This window comes from Megalops cyprinoides, chromosome 8 (genome assembly GCF_013368585.1).
Source record: "Megalops cyprinoides isolate fMegCyp1 chromosome 8, fMegCyp1.pri, whole genome shotgun sequence".
In the NCBI taxonomy this organism is placed as follows: Eukaryota; Metazoa; Chordata; class Actinopteri; order Elopiformes; family Megalopidae; genus Megalops; species Megalops cyprinoides.
The window spans coordinates 5,754,690-5,777,702 of NC_050590.1; the positions used below are offsets into that span (position 1 = coordinate 5,754,690).

At 48.4% G+C, this 23,013-nt stretch overlaps 1 protein-coding gene across 1 annotated transcript in view; it reads right to left on the reverse strand.

Annotated features, from left to right (window-relative positions):
• Positions 1–21,718, reverse strand: part of LOC118781778 (neogenin-like) — a 179,221-nt gene extending 157,503 nt beyond the window's left edge. Inside the window, exon 1 of the mRNA XM_036534847.1 lies at positions 21,153–21,718. Coding sequence (XP_036390740.1) covers positions 21,153–21,240 — 88 coding nt within the window. The 5' untranslated portion in view covers positions 21,241–21,718. The remainder of the gene's footprint in view (positions 1–21,152) is intronic.
• Between the last annotated feature and the right edge of the window lie 1,295 nt (positions 21,719–23,013).

Here is a 23,013-nt window from a genome sequence, read left to right on the forward strand (position 1 = left end):
ATAGTAACACGCACATCCACTTATACAGCTGGATATTTTACTGAGGCGATTCAGGTTAAGTACTTTGCTTGAGGATACAACAGTGGCGCCCAGCCTTGGAATCAAACCAACAACCACTGCGTTAATAGACCTGCTCCTTCCAATCACATTACATGGCTGCCCCCCAAATTTTGGCCTCTGCTGTTGCAGTGAAGCACCCCTAATCTTGTGAGGGATTTATCAGCCTTGATTTATTTATCCTTCCCGCTCTTTTCCAACCAACATGTGCCCTGCCCATCGGCATCATATGATGATCTCACTCTACAGGCTGTTTTCCTGTGTCTGCTGATGCACTACGCCTGGTCTGCACAGTCACAGTGGGGGCTGAAACCATCACTGCGGGACTTTACAGCCTAAGGGACAAGCCTGTGTGTGTGTGTGTATATGTGTGTGTGTGTGTGTGTGTGTGTGTGTGTGTGTGTGTGTGTGGGGGGGGGGGGGGGGGGGGGGGGGGGGGTCGGGGGGGACAAAAACCAATAAAATTGGAGAGGAGCGGGAAAAAAAATTACGATCAATATGACAAATTTTAAATCCGAAAGCATGACACCCTCAAACACAGTCAGCGGAGCTCGTATAAATAAATATTCCCCGCACCCGGCCCTCTCCGTTCTCCCTGCCCTCTCTTCCCTTTGTTTCAAGGCTGTAAAACTGTGAGGCCTGTCAGAGCGAGGTGGTTGTGTTGTCTTTTTTCCTCTCATTGATTTCTTTGTCTTCTCTGGCTGGCTTTGACAACAGGACCGGGCTGTGCGGAGGCACCGGCAGGTGCAGCTTTGCCGCGGTAAACGGAGAGAAGCACCGCTACAGTAGTAGTGACAGAGACTGTTTATAATGAGGGAGATTACCCTACTCCTTCCTGCATTCCTTCCTGCTTTGGATAAGAAGTTCCCTTCAGCGTCTGAAGAGCTGGACTGGGGAGTTCTCATAACAGAACACTGGTGTCAACATTGCAAAGACAGAATTTTCAATTATGATGTCATGGATTACATTTAGTTACATTAGTCCTTCATGGTTTACAGTGAACAATCGGTAGCAACAACTACCGCTTAGCATCCACCTGGATGAAGCCAGTCAGCCACTTTCTACTGACCACACATTATTTCAGATAGATATGGAGGATTTTTTTTAATTTACCAACTAAACTGAGGGATAATAAGATGTCTAAACTGAGAGGGCCAGACTGGAAATTTGGCCTACAACACCCCAGGGGGTCTTTAAGAGAAGTACCATGGCATCTTTAATGACCTCTAATGACCCTTAAAGGCCTGAACAGTGCACCATGTTGGTTTTATTCGTGGATGTTCTCTGAATATAGCGCAGGAGGACACCTCAGCTGTGATGACACAGAAAGTAAGTTCAACCCCCACTGTTGAACAGAGGTGAGTGACACGATAACCTGGCTCCTAGGGACATCCTGGCCGATTAACCTAATTCAATACAAAAGCAGAACAAATGAAAACCATTTCCCTTTCAGAGGGGTCTCTGGAAGTAAAGATAACGTGCGACTACATCAATTTATAATCTCCTGAAGATCCATCACTCGATGACAAAAAACATCTGCGCATTGTGTGTCAACACAAGCCGCTCGTGTATCCGATTATATCGCCTAAGCTCATTAAACTGTAATCAGCTTTACGTTCCGGGCTTCTGTGGGGGGGGAAAAATGAACTTGTTTCAAGAACGCTCTGAAATAAAACGTTCCACCTGTCGTCCTGATCAGAATCCCACGATGCAATTAAAGCACGCTGCACCTGAAGAGGCCCAATGAGGACAGGTCTGATTCTGTGCTGCGTTAATCTAAACCCCCGCCCCCACCCTAACCCCTGTGAACATCTGGCATGGACAAGGCCTGCATCTGGAGCCCTAACCCAGAACAACTCCGGCCCCGTGATATGCGATTAAGGTGACACCTGGCTCCCTTCGTGATACACCAGCTACCCCAGGTAGAGGGGGTGGTGTAGCCCACCTTCAGCACAATGATGCACCTGTACTGGTGGACTTATATTTCAAATGTGTTCTCCGCCTGCAACTAAACCAAGGCATTTTTACTACTTCTTTTTTGCCCCTACAAATTACTATCTAAAAGTACAGAATTAGGGCTCCTGGGATTTCAAGAAGCGTTTCCTTTTTTTTTTTTCCTCCATCGTATTAAAATGCATTTTTAAATTATTCTTTCAGGGTCTTGTTTTTAATGGAAGCATTTTTTTTTAAAGAGCAATTAGCTCACAATACTCAACAAATCTGCAATCCCTGAGGGAGGTTCACTCCTATTTTAATTAATAATATCAACAGATTGCTTTCCTGTGCTCTAATGTCAAATGCATATCTTAAAAATAAAGGCAATTAAGGAAGTTTCTGAGCAGAATGCTACGACACGAACCTATAGGACAATCACTGCTCACTAAACGTATTTTTGTCTCGTTTCAGTGAGGTCTGGGGCTGTATGCAGTTTCCTCACTATAAATATCTACTGTCTGGGATATGCTGCTGTCATTTTGCATGTTACCGTTTGAAATGTAGACTCTAGTGAGATGCCGATTCTTACAGTTGCCAGGACCTTTGGCTCATTATGCCTCCTCAAACTGATCCAGATGCTGTCTGAATCGCAGCGGCCCGCCGTCCGCCCCCACACGCGGGAAAGATGAGGCCCAGCGCTGCCCTTTACCTCCGCCCCGTATCACTGAGTGATGTACCACAACGGTAGGAACCAGGCAGGGGGTGGGGGGGCTGGGGGGAGGCCTTGCTGGGCTGTCCTGGGGGAACCAGTGGTATTCATTATTAATGGGGGTGGGATGTGAGGAGCGAAGGATCTAATGTGGCCTTCAAGGGGGGAGGGGGATAGTGGATGTAGTGGATGGTGGTGGTGGTGGTGGGGTTCCATCGCTGTAGCAACACCTAGCAGGGGTTTTCCCCTTCTTTGTGGCTCCTGTCTTCTCTTTCCCAGCTACCCCCTACCCCCCCCCACCCCACCTCACCGTGCACGCTCTCTTTCTCGCTCTCTCTTTCTTTCTCTCTCTTTCTCTCCCTCTCTCTCTCTCCCTCTCTCTCTCTCTCCCTCTCTCTCTCTCTTTGTCTCTCTCTCTCTCTTTGTCTCTCTCTCCCTCTGTCTCTCTCCCTCTTTCTCTCTCTCCCTCTCCCTCTTTCTCTCCCTCTCTTTCTCTCCCCCTCTCTGTCTCCCTCCCTCCCTCTTTCTCTCTCTCTTTCTCTCCCTCTCTCTCCCTCTCTCTCTCCCTCTCTCTCTCCCTCTCTTTCTCCCTCTCTTTCTCTCTCTCCCTCTCTCTCTCTCCCTCTCTCTCTCTTTCTCCATCACTCTGTCTGCGTTCCTTCCTCTTTTATCATTTCACTGCAGGCAGTGAAGGCAGGAGTGCGCTCCATCAAACGGTCCTGGCTCTTCATCACGGTGTTTTGTTTTTTTTTTTTGTTTTTCTTTTTTTATTATTTGCATGTATGGACCAAAGAAATGCGGTATTATTTTAAAAAAAAAAGAACAAAACAAAAACAAAAAAAACAAAATAATAGCATGAAGAATTCTAAGAGAAGTTGCATATGTTTAGCGTGGTATCTCTCTGTGTCACATGTGGCTGAGCGTGGATCATACAAGAGAAAAGAAGCACAAAAAAATAAAGGTAACTGGTTTGGCAAAACACATGGAAACAATACATTTACAACCTGAGCAAACCGCTATGGAAGGCTCTCACCCGCTCCTGCTGTTGGCAAACAAATCTTAGTTAAGCAGCACAGTCTTTTCACCAAGTCGGATGAGTGATAGATTCACACCTCAAATGATGGCTGTAAAGACAGCCATGGGTTTTTTTTTGAGTGACTGGGGCGGAGAGAGCCATGCCACTACCGTGGAGAATTTAATGTAATTAGACAAACGAAGGTGTCGGGGGTGGGGGGGTGACGGCAAATGATGAAGCGACGAAAAACACCGGCTTGATAAATGGAAACCAAAGGGTTTGCTGAGCGGAGAGACGAGGAGGAGGAGGAGGAGGTGGACTGGGGGGAAGGGGGAGGTGTGTGTGTGTGTGTTTGATTGCACTGACTCCACTCTGACATCGGCGGGGGGAGGGGTGCGGATGGGTAAAGAATGGACTCCAGACAAGCCCGTCGGGCCCCAGTTAAAGACATGAGCCCCCTGGGAGGAGAGAGGACACAAACTAGCCTCAAATGAGCCCCCCATTGGTCGAATATTCCGCTTCCCCTCCCTGCACAAACACACGACCGCCACAATACAGCCGGCGTTGATTGAAATTCAAATAGGAGCTCGATACCGTGGTGCGGGAGAGTGGGGGGGGGGGGGGGGGGGGGAGTTCAGTGCTGCCACACAGCTATACACTGGGGTCCAATAAACCGCCGACCTCAAATCACTTAAACGTGCGTCAATTAGGGGCTGTAATTTTAAGGTAATGCCTGAGACACAGATGACGACTGACAAAACACTGCCTGTGTTTCCGAGACTCGTCAGCGCACGTTTTCCCCACAAACAGCAGAAGGGAAACAGGAGACAGAGGGTCACGGTCATTCTGGACCCTTTGTGAAGTCCATTCGCTGCTCGCTGACAAAGCGCAGCCCATTGTTAGGGGGACGCAATAATCCCATTTCCTCAACCATTAGGAAATACAACGTGGCGGCAAGTTATGCGTCGGAAAAGGTGGACACGACGGGAAAGGATTTATCTCCAGTAATTCACTTACGGATGTTTACAAGATGAGCTTCAGCTATATAGAACAACTGCACCACACATGACTGAACTCCTTCTACTGAAAGTGGGGGGAAAAAAACGTGTTTATCGACAAAAAGACACATTTGTCTTTTTGTCAATAAACATGCCAGGGAAAATTATTTTTTAAGACAGATTCTTCAATAAACTTTCTATCCTTTTTTCGCCCTTCTAAGTCCGCCCCTGAAAAATGGGAGACCTTCCTATTGGAGGACACAGGCAGGTTGTGAGGGAAACAGCGGGGAGATAAGCACGGTGACAGCAGCTTTCCTGGGCAATGATGGCTCCCTGCCAAGGCTGGACCACTCCTAGACCACTATCTCCACGGCTCATGGAAAACACCTTTCATGCGAAACTCTTCCCCCTGCCCACGTCCTGGAGAGACGGCTGACAGAATATCAATTAGACTGATGCGCCACAGAACACTGAAGACCCATGGACCTCTCTGATGCCGATGCAACACCATCACGCGCTCTCTCCTCCCTTTCATCTGGTCCGTGTCCACTCACCCTGGTCCGGATATTGACAGGTGATTACGACGAGGAGGGAAAGCTCTGATTTTGAATCTTTCCCCCCCCCCCACTCATTCAGATTACACTGATGTTTTCATGTTGCCCCATGTCAGTGCTGAGAGGCTTCTCATTGGCTGTGCCGTGTAGGCATGATGGAGCACCGCTTGGTTTGATCATGGGAGGGGCCCACGTCAGGTGGGGAAGGGTGGGGAACACTAGGAGTGCGTGTTTTTTGGCTGACCCAAATACCACGCGCTGCTATAAAACCACTGAAAGGTAAGCCTCTCCAGTAGGGTGCACGAAAAACAGCAAGCTCCAGGTTCAACGGCTCCAGCAGTGCAGCAGATGCAAGAGAGAGGGAAAGCGGACAAAAGGACACAGAATAAAGCTTTCTGTCACTACACCAGACACACCGCACTCATGGAGCACATGTCCCATCCAGGGAAATACAGCTCCAATCAAACATCATCCCAGGGCGACAACAACAAGGCAACCTGCGATGTGAACGTCCCATGAATCACCAGGGGTAGACCTGCCACATTCCTGCTCAGTTGATAGTTTCGCTGTCTGAAAAGAAAAAAGAAAAACCTTCGCTTCCCCAGCGCGAGGCCTGTGGCCCAGGTCGGTCCTCACCTCCCCCTGTGTGACGTTCATTTCCCCTCTTTGTTATTGTTGCCGCCCGGCTCATTCACAGCGCCTAAATGGGGACCGCACGGCTAATATTTACACAGTGAGAGGAGGCCTGAGGCCCGGGCTTCCTAATGGCTTCCTGCATTTCACAGAATAGTTTCCCCTCAGGAAATCTTATCAATACGGACCACTGTGGGCACGGACCAAAAACCACAAAACAAAAGGCGATGGCTGGACAGAGGCAGTTAATTACTCGTTGTAGAGGAGGACAGCGAGTGGCTGAAAATGCCCCACACCATATTTTATTGTGAGATTGGATGTTTTTCCCCGCCACAAAACAGGAGCAGAAACCTCCAGCTACAGCGCTGAAAGGCTGTAAGCTTTCATTCATAACACATGACCTTTCACCTCTTGCCACTCTTTAACCCACCAGCACCAGGGATTTACACCACAGTGATTTTCTTTCTTTTTTTTCCTACTGCCTGCTTTTCCACTCCATCTCCCACAGTCCATAAACAGCGACTCCCGGTCTCTAAGACACAAGAAGCATAATTTAATGAGCAGCAGTAAGAGTCCAACTCCGAGTGGCAGGTTTTTGAAAAGTGTGCTCCCTCCGCCCCAGACTCCGCCAGGAGGATCCGGGAGCTGCTCCCTCTGGCCTCTCAGCTCGGCAGTGCCACTCACGGGCTGAGCGCTGGGCTGGCAGGGACGGGGCCAGCGGCTCCTTCTCGTTAGAGATTAATTACCAGCGCTGCCAGCGTGGGGCTGCAGCGCCGTCGGTGTGTATCTGTGGCTTTACCCACAGGGAGCACTTGAACCTCTGACCCACCCCCTCACCACCACCACCCCCACAGTCCCCCCCCCCCCCCCAAACCCACATTTCTTTTCAGGGAGGCATGTGTAACGACGCCCTGCCCGATAATCGCCGCCTCGCCAGGCCGAGAATGTAGCAGCTCGTACGTACTTCTTCCCAGCACAGTAGGGGATGCTGGCTCCCTGGGGGAGACGGCATGACTGAGGCCTTTATCATCACGTCTGTAATGTCACTTCCACAACAAACAAAACCACCCCCACAACCCCCACCCCCAACCACCCATGCTCATAAAACCACGGCCGTTACCCACCCCAAGACATGGGTGACTGGGGTACAGTGGGGGGGTTAGTTTAGGGAGTGGTTACACATTTCTCATGAGAGATTTCTTATGCATCCTAAATGAGTAAATTTGTACACGGAGTTAAACAGAGCTCCTGTGTTAATGTGCAGTTTCAGTTCAGGTCTAACCAGAACGGTGGCTCAGTTGTGACGGAGCGGGAGAGTGATGACACCTGCTTGCTACCTTCTTCCACATCAATGGCAATACATACACGTCCTCCACAACGCTGTGTGGATATCTGTGTAAGGATCGTTTGAGGGCCAGGTTCAGGGTGCATTCGAACCTACGGCGCTCTCCACCGTAAAACTCCTGGCCTGGTGAGCCAGCGCAGGTAAGAGAAATGTGATCTAGATGAATCATAATTGTGCAGTGATTTAAACACCCTGCCTTGCCAGCAGAATGGACCTATGGGTCCTCGTGTCACTGGAGCAGTGGCCCAGACTGCCTGACACAGGGTCAGTCATGCACATACACCATGAAACAAATGTTTCTCTGTGAACACATGTATGTTCATATGCGCAACTATTCCCGCATGTGCATGCATGTACACATGCATGAACACAGACAAGTATCCATGCATACACAAAGACACACGCAGACATGTACAGACACACATACACACACAGATACACACAGACACACAGACACACACAGAGAAACACACACACTCACACTGCCTGTCAATACTCCACCTCCGGTCACACATACAGCAGAGGGGCCTTGTACTAGCTTGCCTTCATCACCACATTGCATAAGCACAACAATCCCCACCCTCTGCAACACTCCACCTCTTCCAATGACAGCAGTGTCACCTCCACCCACCACGCCCCACCCGCTCATCCCGATCGGCCGTTTCAAAACACAACCCCCCCCGAGCCTGACCGCCGTCCCTTTCACACACCGTCCCTCACCACCAGAATGCAGATCGCTCGGTTGCATCACAGGAGGCGGGGCTCGCGCGGATACGAGCCGCTGCAAGACTAATTCAGCCGGCTTCACGCAAGCAATTATCACCGAGCTGCGTCTGCATCCCTCTGCCAGCCTTCATTGTGCAGTCAGAGCCACGGCAGCCTCAGACACGCCTCAGTCCTCCCACTGAATATTAACAACCCACGACAGGGGGTTTACTCTCTGAAAACAAAAAACGGTATTCGGTGAGGCACTTTCTTTTTCTCACGACAACAGGGCCCTGCTGATTGACAGGTCTCTTGTGTGAGATGCAGAGTGGAGGGCCAAGCTTCATCCCACACACACACACACACACACACGCTGTCGGAGAGCGGCCGTACTGTAACCGACGGACAGCAACATCTGACCGCCAGCTGGACACGGCGAAACCTAACAGGCTGTGGCCATTAAGGCTGCAGAGCAACGTGTCGGTTAATTCGTTCACTCAGCAGGAGTGCTTTCAGGAGCGCCAAGGGAGGAGACAGCACAGTTTAACGCGGCGGTGTGTGCCTGTGCATGCGTGCCTTTACGTTTCTGCTTGCACCCCCCAGTGGGCGGGGCTTATTTAGCATCCTCCACCTCTTGCTCGCCCCTAAGTGCTCTACATTATGGCAGAGTGGCCACTGCTTGCTCGCGGGTCCCTGAAGACCCATGACATCTGCGTCCCAGTGCTGGAATGCCGCTGCCTATCCGCAGGTTCTCCCCCTCCTCCGCCTCCTTTCGGGACTTCCTCTGCATCCGCATTCCGCCCCCGCCCCGCTGCAGCATCCCTCCTGGGGGGTCAAAGGTCAGGGTTTAGAGGCCAGAGCCTGAGGAGTGCGGAGCGTTCTGGACCAGCTGGCTTCCATCACTCCCTGTTGGGTCACCTCCGGAACAGAGGAAGCTGCTATTCACCCAGAAGGCCGGAGCTGTACAGACCGCCCCCCCCCCCCCCCCCGAGCTTCTGCCTTTGACCAGCCAGATCTCAGCTGGATTTAGATAAGGCACTGGAGGCAACGTCTGTGGTGCACCAGGCAGACTCAGCTGCCCTTCATAAACAGGAGGCAAAAGGTCACCTGAATCTGCACTGAGGTCAGGCCAGGGGTGGGACCTAAATCAGTCACCATGTAGATGGGCACCGGCGCAGATTATCTGAAGGGATTATTCACGTTTCAAAAATGTGTAATTGGACGCTATTAGGTTTCTGTCAGTAACCACCATCCACTAAATCACACTTCATCCTGGCTGTAGGGCATTAGTTTGTTGAAAGACAAGACAAAATATATAAAGACCGAGAAAATCAAAGCTTTCTGAAAGCCTTTGAAATGCTCTGCCATAAATATAACAAAATGAAAAGGCGAGCTTATCATACACACAAGCGCCTTCCAATCTTTATCTTTGCTTTACGGCTCTTTTGATGTTTCCGCGAACATGTTACACCAGCTCTGACAACCACAGAGGAATAAGAAGCAGATAAATGAAAGATGCAGGTGTGTTGGAAGGGACAAAGACGGCCTACGAAATCTGCTTCTAATCAACAAGAGTAATTCCAGCCAGCCTGAAGGGCCTAAAATGGACTTTCACCTTGCCTTGACCCTTATGTTTCTTACTGAGCTTCTCACACAGCAGCCTCATGGGAAATGCAGTTTTCTAGAATAGGCCTCAGGCCATTGTCCCACACAGCAGACCTCAGAGACCTCACTTCTGAGCGCACCTGACCCTGAGGAGGAAGAAAAAAGAAACAACAACAGTGGACCACAACATCCTCTCGTCCGCCTCGGGGCACGGCTCCTCTGTGGCCACACAACCAAGAGGTCCTAGTCAGGTCTGAGAGAGGGCCCTCCTGGTTCTCTGAGCAAACCTTCTACAGGAACCTTAGCCTCAGTGTTGGCGACAAAGAGTCACAGCACATTTCAAGCAGGAGGTTCCTCATTATCCATTTAACCAGGAGTAAAAACATTCCACCATGAATTATAATTTTTCTTCTTAACTTCCGGTCAACACTTTATAGTCTCTACTTTGCTTTCTTTGTGGGGGGGGGAAGGGCAATTGGCCATCTGACGGCACTGATGAGACAGAGCAAAAGTTAACACCGTTGTTGAGACTCGCTGAATATGTCTGAGCACGTAAAATAAAACCTGGTGTTAAAAAAAACGGCCGTGCTTAATTTTGCATCGTAAAACTCTTACACAGCTTTCCATTAAAGCGGGCCAAGGCGGTCACCCCGAGAGCCGTGCAATTCCATTACATCACAGCTGTGCATTAAGCAGGCGGTAATTTGCGCTCCCCGCTGCGTCTCTGACCTCTATTAGCAGCGGCCAGCTCCCGGAGCTCAGATCGTCGCGAGGGGAGCTCAGTCTCCAATAACACACCGAAAAAAAAAAACCCGCAGCCAGGAGAGGTTTCAGGCCACAGAGCTACACTCTGCAACACAAAAGAGCCTCTATCCCATCCAGCGGCCATGAAAGATTCTCTTAAGGAAAGGTGCTAGCCACTGTAAACAAGAAAATACAAAGTTAAGAACTTTTTGGTTGCCATGGCAGCAGCAGGACAGCAAAAAGAAAAATCCTCGTAAAGACTACCGGGAGGCGACAAACCAGGGCTGGGCAGATGACCGGTAGATCACCTACTGAAGGTAAGAGCTTAACCAACACCTTTACCATGCTGCTAGGCAACAGGGGTCAGGGGTCATCTTCAAGGCTTTAAACTTTTGCGAAAGTTGCTGGAATGACAAGCCACAGAGCAGTGGTTCTGGTTACCCCCCATGAAGCTGTAGCAGAATATGAGCGGAGAGTCAGGAGTCTTGTCAAAATAAAAGGTCTTTGTTCCTTCTCTCCCTGCTCTGGGCCATGCAGAACAACTTGACGAAGGTCTATTATATTTGAAAACATATGACTTCAGTCAAAGAAAAACTCTTGCGCTTTCTGGTGGTTAGGGGAGGGGAGGCTGACACGTGACCTTGAAATGAACTTCCCAATGACTTTCTTCTTCTTGTGACAAAAGGCTATTAGATGTTCAATTGGAAATACTGCAACCAGACCCAGTTGTTTTCCCCGAAAAACCACGAAAACTTCACAGGGAGCCAATTCCACTTCAAAGCCCATTCCCTCTTCCAAAACGCGTCCTGAGTTGCACTCCAAAGGTCTTGTTAGCAACTTAAAACAAGACTTTAAGCGGCATTCGACAACTATATCTGCCCCGGCGTTTGACATTAAGGTCACAAGATTACCTGAAAGGATCGTTTTGCACACCGCATTCATCTGTTGCCACTGCAGGTGTGCTGAAGGTGAAGAGAGGTGATCCATCCTACAGACGAACTAACCTTCTGTGCTCAATACGCTTGTGTTGTGTGTGCACGTATATGTATGAGTGTGTGGACAGAGTCTTGCTTGAAGTATATGCTTTAGTGTGTGTGTGTGTGTCCGGGCCTTTTCAGCTTGGCTTCTGCTGCCACATGATTAATAACACTTTGACATGCTCTCACATTCTGGCAATTCGGAAAGGAAGCACGTCCAGACCACATAAGAACAATCCCTCTCACTCATTTGCTATTCCCAAATGTCCATAAATGGATGGTTCAGCACTGGGCTAAAAAGGGCCCTTCTGCTGTTAAAAAAAAAAAAAAAAAAATAGAGTAACTCAGACACTGTACATTACTCCTGAATAGTTTATAACACAATACGCAAGTAAACCCAGAGCTCTCCGAGAGAGGGGTTTAGGAAGAGGGTGGACACGGCAGCCTGCAGTGACACAGTGCTGCATTAAAAGGGAACCCTGACTGAGGAACGGCCACAAACAGAATAAAACAAGGCAACCACCACTGGCCTTTTAGTGTTCCACTCCCCCAACCCCGCCCCCTGCAACCCCACCGCCACAAACACCCTCATTGCAGGTGTAATTCATCACACTTAAAGGAAAATCGCACAGAGGGGAATTTGTAATTCGCTGAGCGTACGGGCGGGCCTGCTTCCCAGCTGCCCTCACCGAGGGCCAGGTTAAGGGGACCGTTTAGGCTTGGGTGCGGGCAGAGGCTATTTTTCTAGAGCCCAGGGCGCAGGACTGCACACAGATCTCTTGTGTCTGGGGCTGCCAAGAGCTACAGACCAGAAACAGGGTGGCTGCCGGGTTTGTTTGAGCAGTCCTCACAATCCTCTCTCTGTGACTGCCCCCCCCCCACCACCACCAAAACTGCTTTCTGTGTTCGTGAGCCTCTCCTGCACATGAAATGATCCTTTGACAAAGCACAGAGTGAGGGGTATGGGGGGGTGTAGGTGTTACACTTGGGGGGGGGTTACAGATCGGCAGCGGGATTCGACCGCATTGTGTTTAAAGGAGAAAAGCGAGAGGGGGGTAAAACAATCAGATCATTTGGTCAAGGAACTAGGTCATCGGGCTGCCCTTGCATTGTTGAAGCACATAAAGGCAGGAACCCCAACAAAAGCGTTCTTATTTACAAACTGGGTCAGGGTTAACTGGGTTCAGATTACACCCCGTCCCATTTCGAAAGCCACCAGTGGCTCCAGACCTGCACAGCTTTTTTTTTTTAATGTGCCCCCCCCCCCCCCCCCCCACCTCCCTGCCCCCCAGGTTTTCTGGATCAACTCAACCCCCATGGACCACAATTGCTCAACACCACCACACAGGTATGCACTGTTCCGAGGAAATCTTTCAAATCTGGCCAACATCCAACCAAAGGGTGGGGAGAAATCCGAGGCTCTGCGCTGTGTGGCGAAATCTAATTAAAATGATTAATCAGGGCTTCGAAGGACGACTCTCGTTTCCTTTTTAATTATCAATTCGAGGGTTGCGAGCGGTTTCTTGCCAAGAACTAGATTTAGAACTTTTGAGATTACTAGGTATTAAACTGCTGAATAGTTACAAAGAAGACTTCCACATACCAATTCAAAGAGGACAAAGGATGTATGGAGTGAATACTTGTAATGGCCACATAGATCATTTTCAGTTTTCACGCGGTACACTATATATTCAACAGGAAAAAGCAAAAGCAGGGATGTAACATTACAGGAATGACAGTCCGCCCAAAAGCTGTAAGAGAAGTTTGTTTTGTTCACAAAGAGGGGAATATTTATACACAGGGAACACTGGTAACAAACAAAGCTCCGGCATCTTGTCAGTGCTCGCCCTGTCTAAAGCCGCGATGTTTGGATCCCGATGCTGACGTTTGGTAAATTCTGGACACGTGTGTTTAGATGTGGGGGGGGGGGGGGGAGGAAGACAGACTGTATTCATTCAGAGGGCGCTGGCCTCTGAGAGCTGCCTCGGTGTCATCCAGCCGTCTTCCCCAGGTCACACTCTGGGTTTTTCAGTGAATCTGCGGCACTGCAGCGCTGGCCGATGACAGTCCAGGTAGGTGGGAGCTGAAGCAGAAAAAGACGCTGGAGTTTCTCTGGCAGAAGGGAGGGAGGTGACGGTCTGTGTAGCTCTGCTGAGAGCTCAAAAGGCCGGCGTGACTCTCAGACTGACGCAAAAGCCCTCTTGTACGGGGCTGGGCAGGAGCTGAAGACAGGCCACTCACAGATCCAGAGTTATTAAACACATCGGCTGCACTCCTATATGCTAATGCACATCTTGACCGCGTGGTCAACCATGTAACTAGTGTTAACCAGAGCTACGCCCTCGGTTCTGGGCAGGGAGAGGGTGTTCAATGAGGCCGAACAGGGAAGGCTCCTTCACGTTCGTGCCTCTGTGGCAACAATGAAGCACACGCCCGGCCACACACACAGTCATTACCCCCCCCCCCTTCCTACCCCCCACTAAAGCCCTTCTTTTCTTTTTTCTTTTTTTTTAATGTTTCCTGTCTTCCAACTTCGTTTTCTGTCTCACTCCCGCATGACAGAGCACGGCCTCTCCTTCCCATCCTGAAAAAGCAAATGTAGAAGTTCCTGCCAGCGCGAGGGACGATTTAGTCGGGGCGATTACGCCGGCAACCTTGTGGGCAACCATGAGCATGCTTGCTCGAAAGCCTGTGGCTGTTCGCTCGCGAAACGCTGGCGTACCTGCGGAGCACAGGAACTCTGCTGGGCACTCCTGACAGAAAACACCACAGAGAGCGGTGCTCGTGCCCCCCCCCCCCCCCCCCCCCCCCACCTCACACACACACACACACACACACACACACACACAGACACACCGTCCGACTGCATACTCCTGCCACATCCCCCTCCACCACCCCCCCACCCCTGCTGACACAATCCCACATTCCTTTGCTTCCTCAAGCGCAACTAATGTCAGCAACATGATTAGAGGGAACCCAACCCTCACATACACCCCCCCCCCAAACCCACACTGCCCACTCCCCACACACACACAATCCTGCCATCTCCTACTGCCCCCCCCCCGGCTCCCAGAGACAAGCCAAAAAGCCAACTGTGCTGTCTGGGAAGAGACAACACACGACAGCATTCTTCCTGGCCACTGGGCAGTGTGTCCACCCCCGGCAAAGGAAGCCAGGGTCAGTGGTGACCCCTGACCCCGTCCCTTATCAAAAAAAAAAACATGCAGACTCACAGACAGCCTGGGCCTGGTAAAGGGGGGGGGGGGGGGGGGGGCAGAAGGGGCTAGCCGAGCTGGGTGTGTTCACAAAGGGAGTCTGGCTCCTGCAACCAGTACGGCTGGACTAATCAAACATGGCTTTGGCTGGAATTTTCCAGCCCCCCTCAAACTGCACCCCCCCCAAACTCCCTCACCACTGGACCCTCCTGAAGGTGAGACTGTTCAATAGGGTAATGCATCTTAACTTCCAAAGGTCAGCCCCCGACTCTGTACAATGACAAGGGGGCAGATCATCCTAACTTCACCTGAAGGAGGGACAGGGCAGGTCGCCCCTGTCACCCCCCCCCCCCCCCACGATTCTTTACAGTAACACAAATTCAGGCTTGTCTTAGGCTGCGTTCTTTCTGCGTCTCCTTAGGAACTTGTGTGAAGTGGCTTTTAAAAAAAAAATGCAGCTTCAGAAACAACAGGTTTCTAAGGGTCTAGAGAGGCATCTGACCGTTGGTGACAGAAAAAGAGGGAAAATAAAAGAGGAAATGAGTCGTGTGTTCGTGTGAAAAGCAGGCGCAAGTTAATGAGCAACGGTCAATACTTCTCAACAACAGGGGGGAGTTACTTCTCTCCTTTAAACCAGAGGGAGGAAACTGTTTCAAATGGGGCACCAATAATCCACGGTTCTTTAATAGTCCAAAGGGTCCTCGGAATGCTCTAGTTTCCAATATGGCCAACAGTGGCTGGGTATTGATGGGTTTTTGATGCTGTTTCTGGGCAGCAGTGACTCCAGGGTTCCAAGGGGAGCTCTTTTAGGCTAAGAGCCTGGCAGTGCCCGCCAAGCCTCGACAGGGGTGCAGAGGAACAGCTCCCTTTCCCCATCTCCGCCCTTGTCCCTATCCCCTGAACCACCTGACAGGCCAGCCCCCCTGTCCACTAGGGGGCTCTGCCTTGGGAAAGGTGTGTTGGCATGCGCCAGGTAGGCAAAGATCAACGATCAGGGCGTGCTTCTGCCCTGAAACACCACCCTATTACCTCCCCTCTCTTTAAAGGAGCATTCCCCGCTCACCTGCCTTCACAAACGACTCCTCATCTCTCACTCCCCTCTATAAGAGTGTGAAAAAAGAAGACAGAAAAGAGTGGATCACAGTGACCAAAGGCCCTCCACGAGGGGGAAAAACTCCTGGGCTCTGCACAGTGGAAACCAGACAAATTTTCTAGAGAGAGGACCAGAGGAGAGTGTGAATCAAAGGAACCGGGCTGCGGGGTGTGCGCGTGGCTGGGGCATTACTGATGGGCAGAAGCGGCCGGCTCAGTGTGTTAAGACAACTCATCGCACGGTCGCTCAGCAAACACACACTGGAGGGGGGGGGGGGGGGCATCCGCCGCAGTACCATGCCAATGAGCAGATTGCCGTGGGTGACCGATATAAGCGGGTCTCTTGTATCTGTTGTCTTTGGACATAGCTGCGGTTTAACAGTGAGGGTCTAAAGCAAGACAGCTCAGTAAACAGCTTTTTAGAGGGAACATCTGTGCAACTTCTCAGGACGGCATTAACCCCCTCTGTGCCCCTGCCCAAACATACTGGTAATGTGGCTATTTCTCCTGGGGGGGGGGGGGGTCTCTCCGCTGTTCTGTGCCTCCGCTGTGACTGACAGCAGATGCGCTCAGTATAAATCCAGCCCCCCGGGGGCTGTTTCTTAATGAACGCTGGGTGTCCGTGAAAACAATCGCCATTTTGACAGCTACCATTAATACCAGCATTATTCGCTGTACGCATTACGAGCCGCCCCCGAAACGCCTAGCCTCTCTGATGGTTAGCGCCAACGCTTTGCTGCCGGTATCAGTCAATCATGACGACACAATTTCCATATTCAGATTCCATTTAGTTTCCAATTACAAGTCTTGATTTGCACATTAGGTGATTAGCCAAGGGCTAATAGTCTACGAGAATTAATAAACCAACTCGAAAGCTAGCTCTAACAGCTGGTGGCCATAGTCACCCCCTGCCAGCAAAAAGAATCGATTGTAGATGAGATGACATTTGTTCAAGGGGTAATGCTCCTTTTGTTTTCCAACAAAGACCCCATGGCCGTGAGAAATTATGAATCACAGCAACAGCGACAGTAAATTAGGATCATCAAAACAACAAAAAAAAAATACAGATTACCACTCACACTATCACAAAGGGACCGCCGCTGAGCAAACACTGACACCAATGAGCTAGTGAGGCTCTTATGCACAGTTTCAGCTGTTTAATGAACCACAATCACTGACGTTTCTAACCTTTCACCTTTAAGGACCATCTCCTTTGCTTGCATATTCCTGCTATTAGACCAGCCAAAACGTCTCATAACTCTTAGGGCAAGCACATTAATAGCGTGTCTGAAATATCCAACTATCCCACTGGCTGGAAAATCATGTGTAAGGATTATTAATGAATTCAGTGTGGATGTGGGTGAGCAGTTAACAGTGTGATGTTGAGGTGACAGCTACAGGGTGAGACTGGGAAAACGCAGCTGCTATTTGCTCGCTGCATCTCACAGACTCTCTCACAGGAGGGTCTATCACAGAATGAAAGCTGGTCTCAACAACAGGTCAATTTACGTACAAACCAGCCGTTCGCAAGAAGAATGCCTGAAGCTGTCCAACGCAGATTACCGCAGGCTCAGATAGGGGGGCCATAATGGGGACCAGAAGAAGGTTCTGGAATATGTCAACCACCTGAGCGAATGTTAAAAGGAGGGAGCTTGCCTTATCTCAGAATTACTGATTAGCGTTACACATCCCTGGCCAAAGGCATTAAAAGTTAACGATTAGCATTACACACGACTAAGCAAAGCTACAAGACCCTGGGGGGAAAAAAGTCTCAAAAGCACATTGCCTTTCTGACGAAGTGAAGGTTGCGTCAGGAAACAATGTCTCCCCCCCCCCCCAACCAAGAATTTTTGCAGTCATTTCACTTTTCAAAAGCAGATTTAGTCCGGCTGGCTGTTTTCGTGTCTGTGCAAGACACTGCTGCTGTGAGACTTTTAATGAATGAACTGATTCACTTCACAAAACGGCATGATCCTACCATGCCTTTTAAATTAACGATAACCATTAGTGAGTGTGAATCTGTATCAACAGTATAATTGAGCTATTACAATCTCACAAAACACTTGGGTAAACATTTAAAAAAATAATAAAAAGGAAATTGATTTAATCACGTATATTCATGGTAATCAAGCCGTCAGAATAAGGAAAATGAAGAGGATGGTCCATATTTGCACACACTTCATAACTGTGACGGTAAGCATAGCAGCATCAGTCCAACTGCAGCGTCCCCCCCACCCCCCACTGACAGGCCAACACCCCTCCTACAAAGAAAAAAAAGCCAAAGAAGGGAGCTAGGTAGCATCACATATAGTATAACACAACCATGTTGGGGGAACACTGAAGAATAAAAACCACAAGGTACACAAGAGAAGCCTGATAAACCCAGTCTCCCAGGAAGGCTGTGTCACTCCGTCACCATCTGACAAATTTCAGACCATGACTTCCATACGGGGACCATGTCAAAAGGCACACTTTATTTAGTTCCACAAACAGATCTGCAATAAAGCGACTCTCTCAGAAAAAAAAGGGGGGGGGTAGGTGAAGGAGGTGGGGGGTTGGGGTTGGGTGCGAAAAACATTTACAGCTGTGAAGTGGGGGGGGGGGGCTTCTGCATTGTCCACAAGGTGGCTTTCAGCACACTTATTCACAGTTCTATTAGCAAAGCAAGCCCCAGAACTCCCTTTTCTACAGACGGGCTAACCTGCAAACATGCCATGCGCAAAGCTGAAAACAAATGTGCAAGTCTGTGGAATGCAGCCCGCAAGAGCTTAAGAGAAACTGGCAATGATTCTAATGGAAACCTAAAGAACTCGAGGGGTTTAAAGAGGAACAGAGTAAACACCGGATTAACACACAGGCAGGCGGGCAACCGCACAGATGCGCAAACAAACGCCAGAGACTTCTCAACAGAAAAGAAGGCACAAACGTTCCCATAAACTTATGAAGGCAACTCAAAACTATTCTCCAGAAAATAGTTCACAGGTTGCGCGAAACAGACAGAGCGCGAAAGGGACAGAGAGAAAGGGAGGGAGAGAGAGAGAGCGGGAGAAACTTCTGGCTCGGGTAATATTTGTGACTTCCAGTACCTCCACAAAAAAATGTGTTTAGAATAAACAGGCATTATTCTCAGAGGGGGGGACCCCCACAATTAGTAACTTGAAACGGACTTCTCCACATGTAGGTCTCATTTCGACTCTCTGGAATCCCTGAAAACTCCCAGAGGTAACTCCCCACTCCCCTTAATCTCCTGCTTTTATTACTTTCCAGACCACCGCCCTGCCCTCCCCCACCCCCCCACTGCAGCGATCTCCTGCAAAGCCTGCCTTTTTTAACCAGCATCGAACCCTTCTCATGCTGGAGAGAGGCTTTCTTACGTTGCCTAACGCAAGGCATCCAGCAGGTCCCCACTCCCCTGCAACTGCCTGTTCACACTCATTTTCTCAGCTGAGCAAGTCCATCTGAGGCTATTTTGACATCACACTTGCCAATGTCCATTAGACCTCAAGCCTCTCCTCAAAAACAAAAAAAGACAGAGGTGTCACAAAAGATGCCTGTATTCCTTCAACCAGAGTGAAAACAGCCGTAACAAAGAATATGAAAGTCCTCATTGGTTTCGTATGCTATGCTGTTTGTATTTGTTCTTTGTAGTCTACTCTACCCTACCTCTGAATCACAAAGCAGCGGGATCAAGCATGCTCCACGGATGACAGCCAGAGCTGCGAGCGAAGTTTGCCGGGGATCTGATGTTCACGCAAACCGTACACATTCACGTGAGCATACAATTGTGAGGCGGGATTGCATCCGTTTGCTTTTCCCTAATGCTATGAAATTTGCCCAAGTCACTGGCCAACCTTCCACGAATTCCAACCGCACAAAGAAATGAATTGCACAGCAGACACAATCCTTGAATGGCTCAAGTTATTACCTTTATTTGTAGATTTATGGACTTCCCCTGAACCACAAGGGTTCACCAATACCCTTTAACACCGTGCATAAGAGTGTTTATTTTTCACTTATGCTACGGTCATTTTTACATCACAAATACTTTACGCATATAGCCCGCCCAAATCATCTCTTAGCAGGCTACTTTACTTTTTTGACAGTCATCAATGCCAGTTGAATAGAATTATATCACTACATATGTTTTGGTCAGATGTGTATTCGAGTGAACCAGGAGTGAACAGCCAGACGTGGTGAATGCGTGGGGTCCACGGAGCAAAACGTGTTTGAACGGTGGCGTTTTATTTACTCTCTCACCCTTCTTTCTCACACTGTATCACCTGCGTGCTTAATGCCATTCATCCGAATAGTTACGTGTAAGAGAGGGGTTAAAGTACACTACCTTTTTTATTCTTATTCAACGTTCATCTTCTAGATGTAGTAAAGGGGTTACCGTATAAATATTGTTATTAAGAAACGTATTTATTATTTCTGGGATTTGGGTTATGGATCAACTAAATCCTTCTTAATATTAGTGGGGTGCAGTAGATGACATGGTAGGTATTAGGTGCTGTGATGCTTCAAAACAGCGCGCAACACACATGTTCATGGTTAGTTAAAGAAGTTAAACATCTTCAGGTAAGTGTCACGTAACCTTCGCAGTTTGAAATCATTCGGTTAGACGGTTAGGTACTTCACTCCCTATAACCAGAGTCGTCAATGACGGATCTCTCTGGTTTTACCTACTTCCAAATGTTTTTCAAAATTGCGCACGAAAATCACAGAAGAATCGTCCTGCCGTTAACAATACGTATTAGGATACTAGCTACTAAACAGCTGGATAATTGCCATGATAATAAGTTATAAAATGTGTATCATGGTATCATCACACTTTCTAATGGTGGATAGTCATTGAGTTTTAAATATATTAATCCTTTTCATTTATAATCTGTATAACGCATAGGTATAGCAACTTTAAAGAATTTTCGATTACACGAGCTACGAAGTTTTATCAGTTGTTTAGTTAGATTGTTGTTACGTTTCTTTCTTCACCTCCACAGTACGAATCTGCACAGGACGAATGTTCTCACTTTAAAGGAATGAACTGAGTTCATAATCTACCAACTACCAAAACAGTGACAAAATAAGAGAGTTGAGAAGCCTTCTTTTGTGTACTCTGACAGTGGTGTTAAAGTGAGTTGAATTACATTCACAAATTCATTCCAACTAGCAAGCTACAAATGTAGCAAGCTAACTAAGTAGCTACAAATAACCGCTTCTGAGTGTCGCGCTGTTTAAGAATCTATGCTAGTTGTTAGAGACAGCTACATAGAGATTTGCATGTTCAAGTTACTAAGCAAGGACAGCAAGCTAAATCTCTATACGACTAAATCCCTGGAAAAGACAAATTAGCTGGGTAGCTATCTACAAGTACTGATAAACTACTTGACTGTTAGCTAGCTAGCTCTCGCATTCCAATACTGTGGCGTTAATCCACATGCGCTGTTCGCTTTTTCAGATCCCGTGTAGCTAACTAACTATCCAAGTTAAAACACGAACGTATCTTATTCGCACAGTTATGTTCTGATGTGAGGGAATAACGCATATATTGGTAAAATTGAAACTTACCTTTGTCGGCATGCCTAGCCGCGGCAGGCGAGTAAAGAAAGGTGAGACAGGAGAGAGAGAGGAGCAATCGTGCTCCCCGCTCCGCCATCACTTTTCAGAAAATAAATGTTTGAAGAAAAGCCTCTAGGAAAATCCGTGTTTTTAAATCCTCCTCCGTCCCCTTCGGTCCACCCTTTGTGGCAAGCGAAGCAGTTCAATGTTTGATTCCAATGATCTTCAAAAACATCCGGGACCAGCTAGGTTTGAAACTAGCCAGGTGAAACATGTAGCTAGCTAGCTCAATAGCCAGCAGAGGTAGGGACACACTACGAGCGAGGGTCTGATTGTTTTCTTGAACTTAAGTCTTAGCTAGCGGGGTTTGGAAGAATCTTCAAGTCAATCCATAGCCCCGGGGAAGTCGCACTTGCAAAGAACAGCATCGATGATTGACGGTCGATGTTGTATTATCTAAAGGCGCATGGAAACAATCCGTAAAAAAAATAATGCAATGGGGAATCCGGGGACGAGGAGAGGCGAGAAGACTTGTTAAAATCCAACCCACCGCGGCGGACGCAGCCTCTGCTACTGCCTGCACACGAAACGAGAGAGTAGCATGGAGGGGCTGGAATTCTGTGTAGGTCCCCGGAAAACAGGGGGTGGAGTCACAGGGAATTCGGGATTCCGGATTCACAGATAGGCGACTTAAAAACCACGGTGCGGAAAATGTTATGAGCTGTTGTTGCTCAAAGGTAGGGCACTCTCCAAAACGCTCTGCTAGTGGCAACCCGTTGCGCTGTTTTCTTCGCTTTATGCTTGTTCGCCGTGTAGCTACACAAAATATCTTACTTTGAAGTGTGCCCAGAAGAAAATCAGGACCGTTTCAACCAGCCCACGTATATTCTCTCAAAAGCCGGATAAACTATAAACTGTTGTTAAGCTACTTAGATGTATAATCATACCATAATAAGATTAAGTAAATAGTAGGTAGCATTGTTTTCAAAATCATAGAATGTGCTTTGCGACGCTTCGCCCTCAGAGAAACATTTTACTTATTCTGAAAGAAATCAAACCAGTGTGGACAGCCTACCTCCAGTAATCACGTAGGTTACACTTCGCACATTTATGAATTTGACAGACCTTCTAACTCGACTCGAGGCAAGTAGCTACAGCTGTTTTCAAATTCGCTCTTCAAATTTGCTGCTGTGTTTCTTAAAAATTGCATATCATATGCTAAAAAAAAAAAAACTTAGAGCATGGTATCATTCGATGAATTTACCGAAATAAGTTCGATCTGCGCACGCCTGAAACTTATGTGCTGATTTTCGAAATGGTGACTTGATTCGGAGCTTTTGCCTTTGGGCTGCAGAAAAACCTAAGTCGACGTATTGTGATACAATTCAAAAGTTATTGTCGTTCATCTTATCAGAAACAAATGCATCTCAAAACCTTCGCCTGGGGAATCAAAGTCATTATTTGGCTCTTATGGGTTCAAGGGACCTCATCGAACACGCTGCCACAATGCGTTTTTCTCAACAACTGACGGTTTGGACACATCATCACAGACGAAACATAAACAAATACTGCAACCCAAACCCAATCAAAAACTGTCTAAATATTTGGGGAGTGTATCCTGTTCGTTGTCAGCAACGTTTTGGTAGCCTTTACGTGGAGAACACAGAGGTGATATGGCTGCAAAAATGTCCTTGTAACTTTCTTTAAATGAACTCTTTGAATTTGGTCCACTATATCTAAATGTTCGCGATCGACGGATGGATGGTAATCCGTTGAATGGTGGCCATTGTTTGGTTAAAACATAGCGACCGTGCTCGGGTAAGAACACTGCCCAGTCATGGTATTTCCCGTGTCATTTAGCTAAAACAGG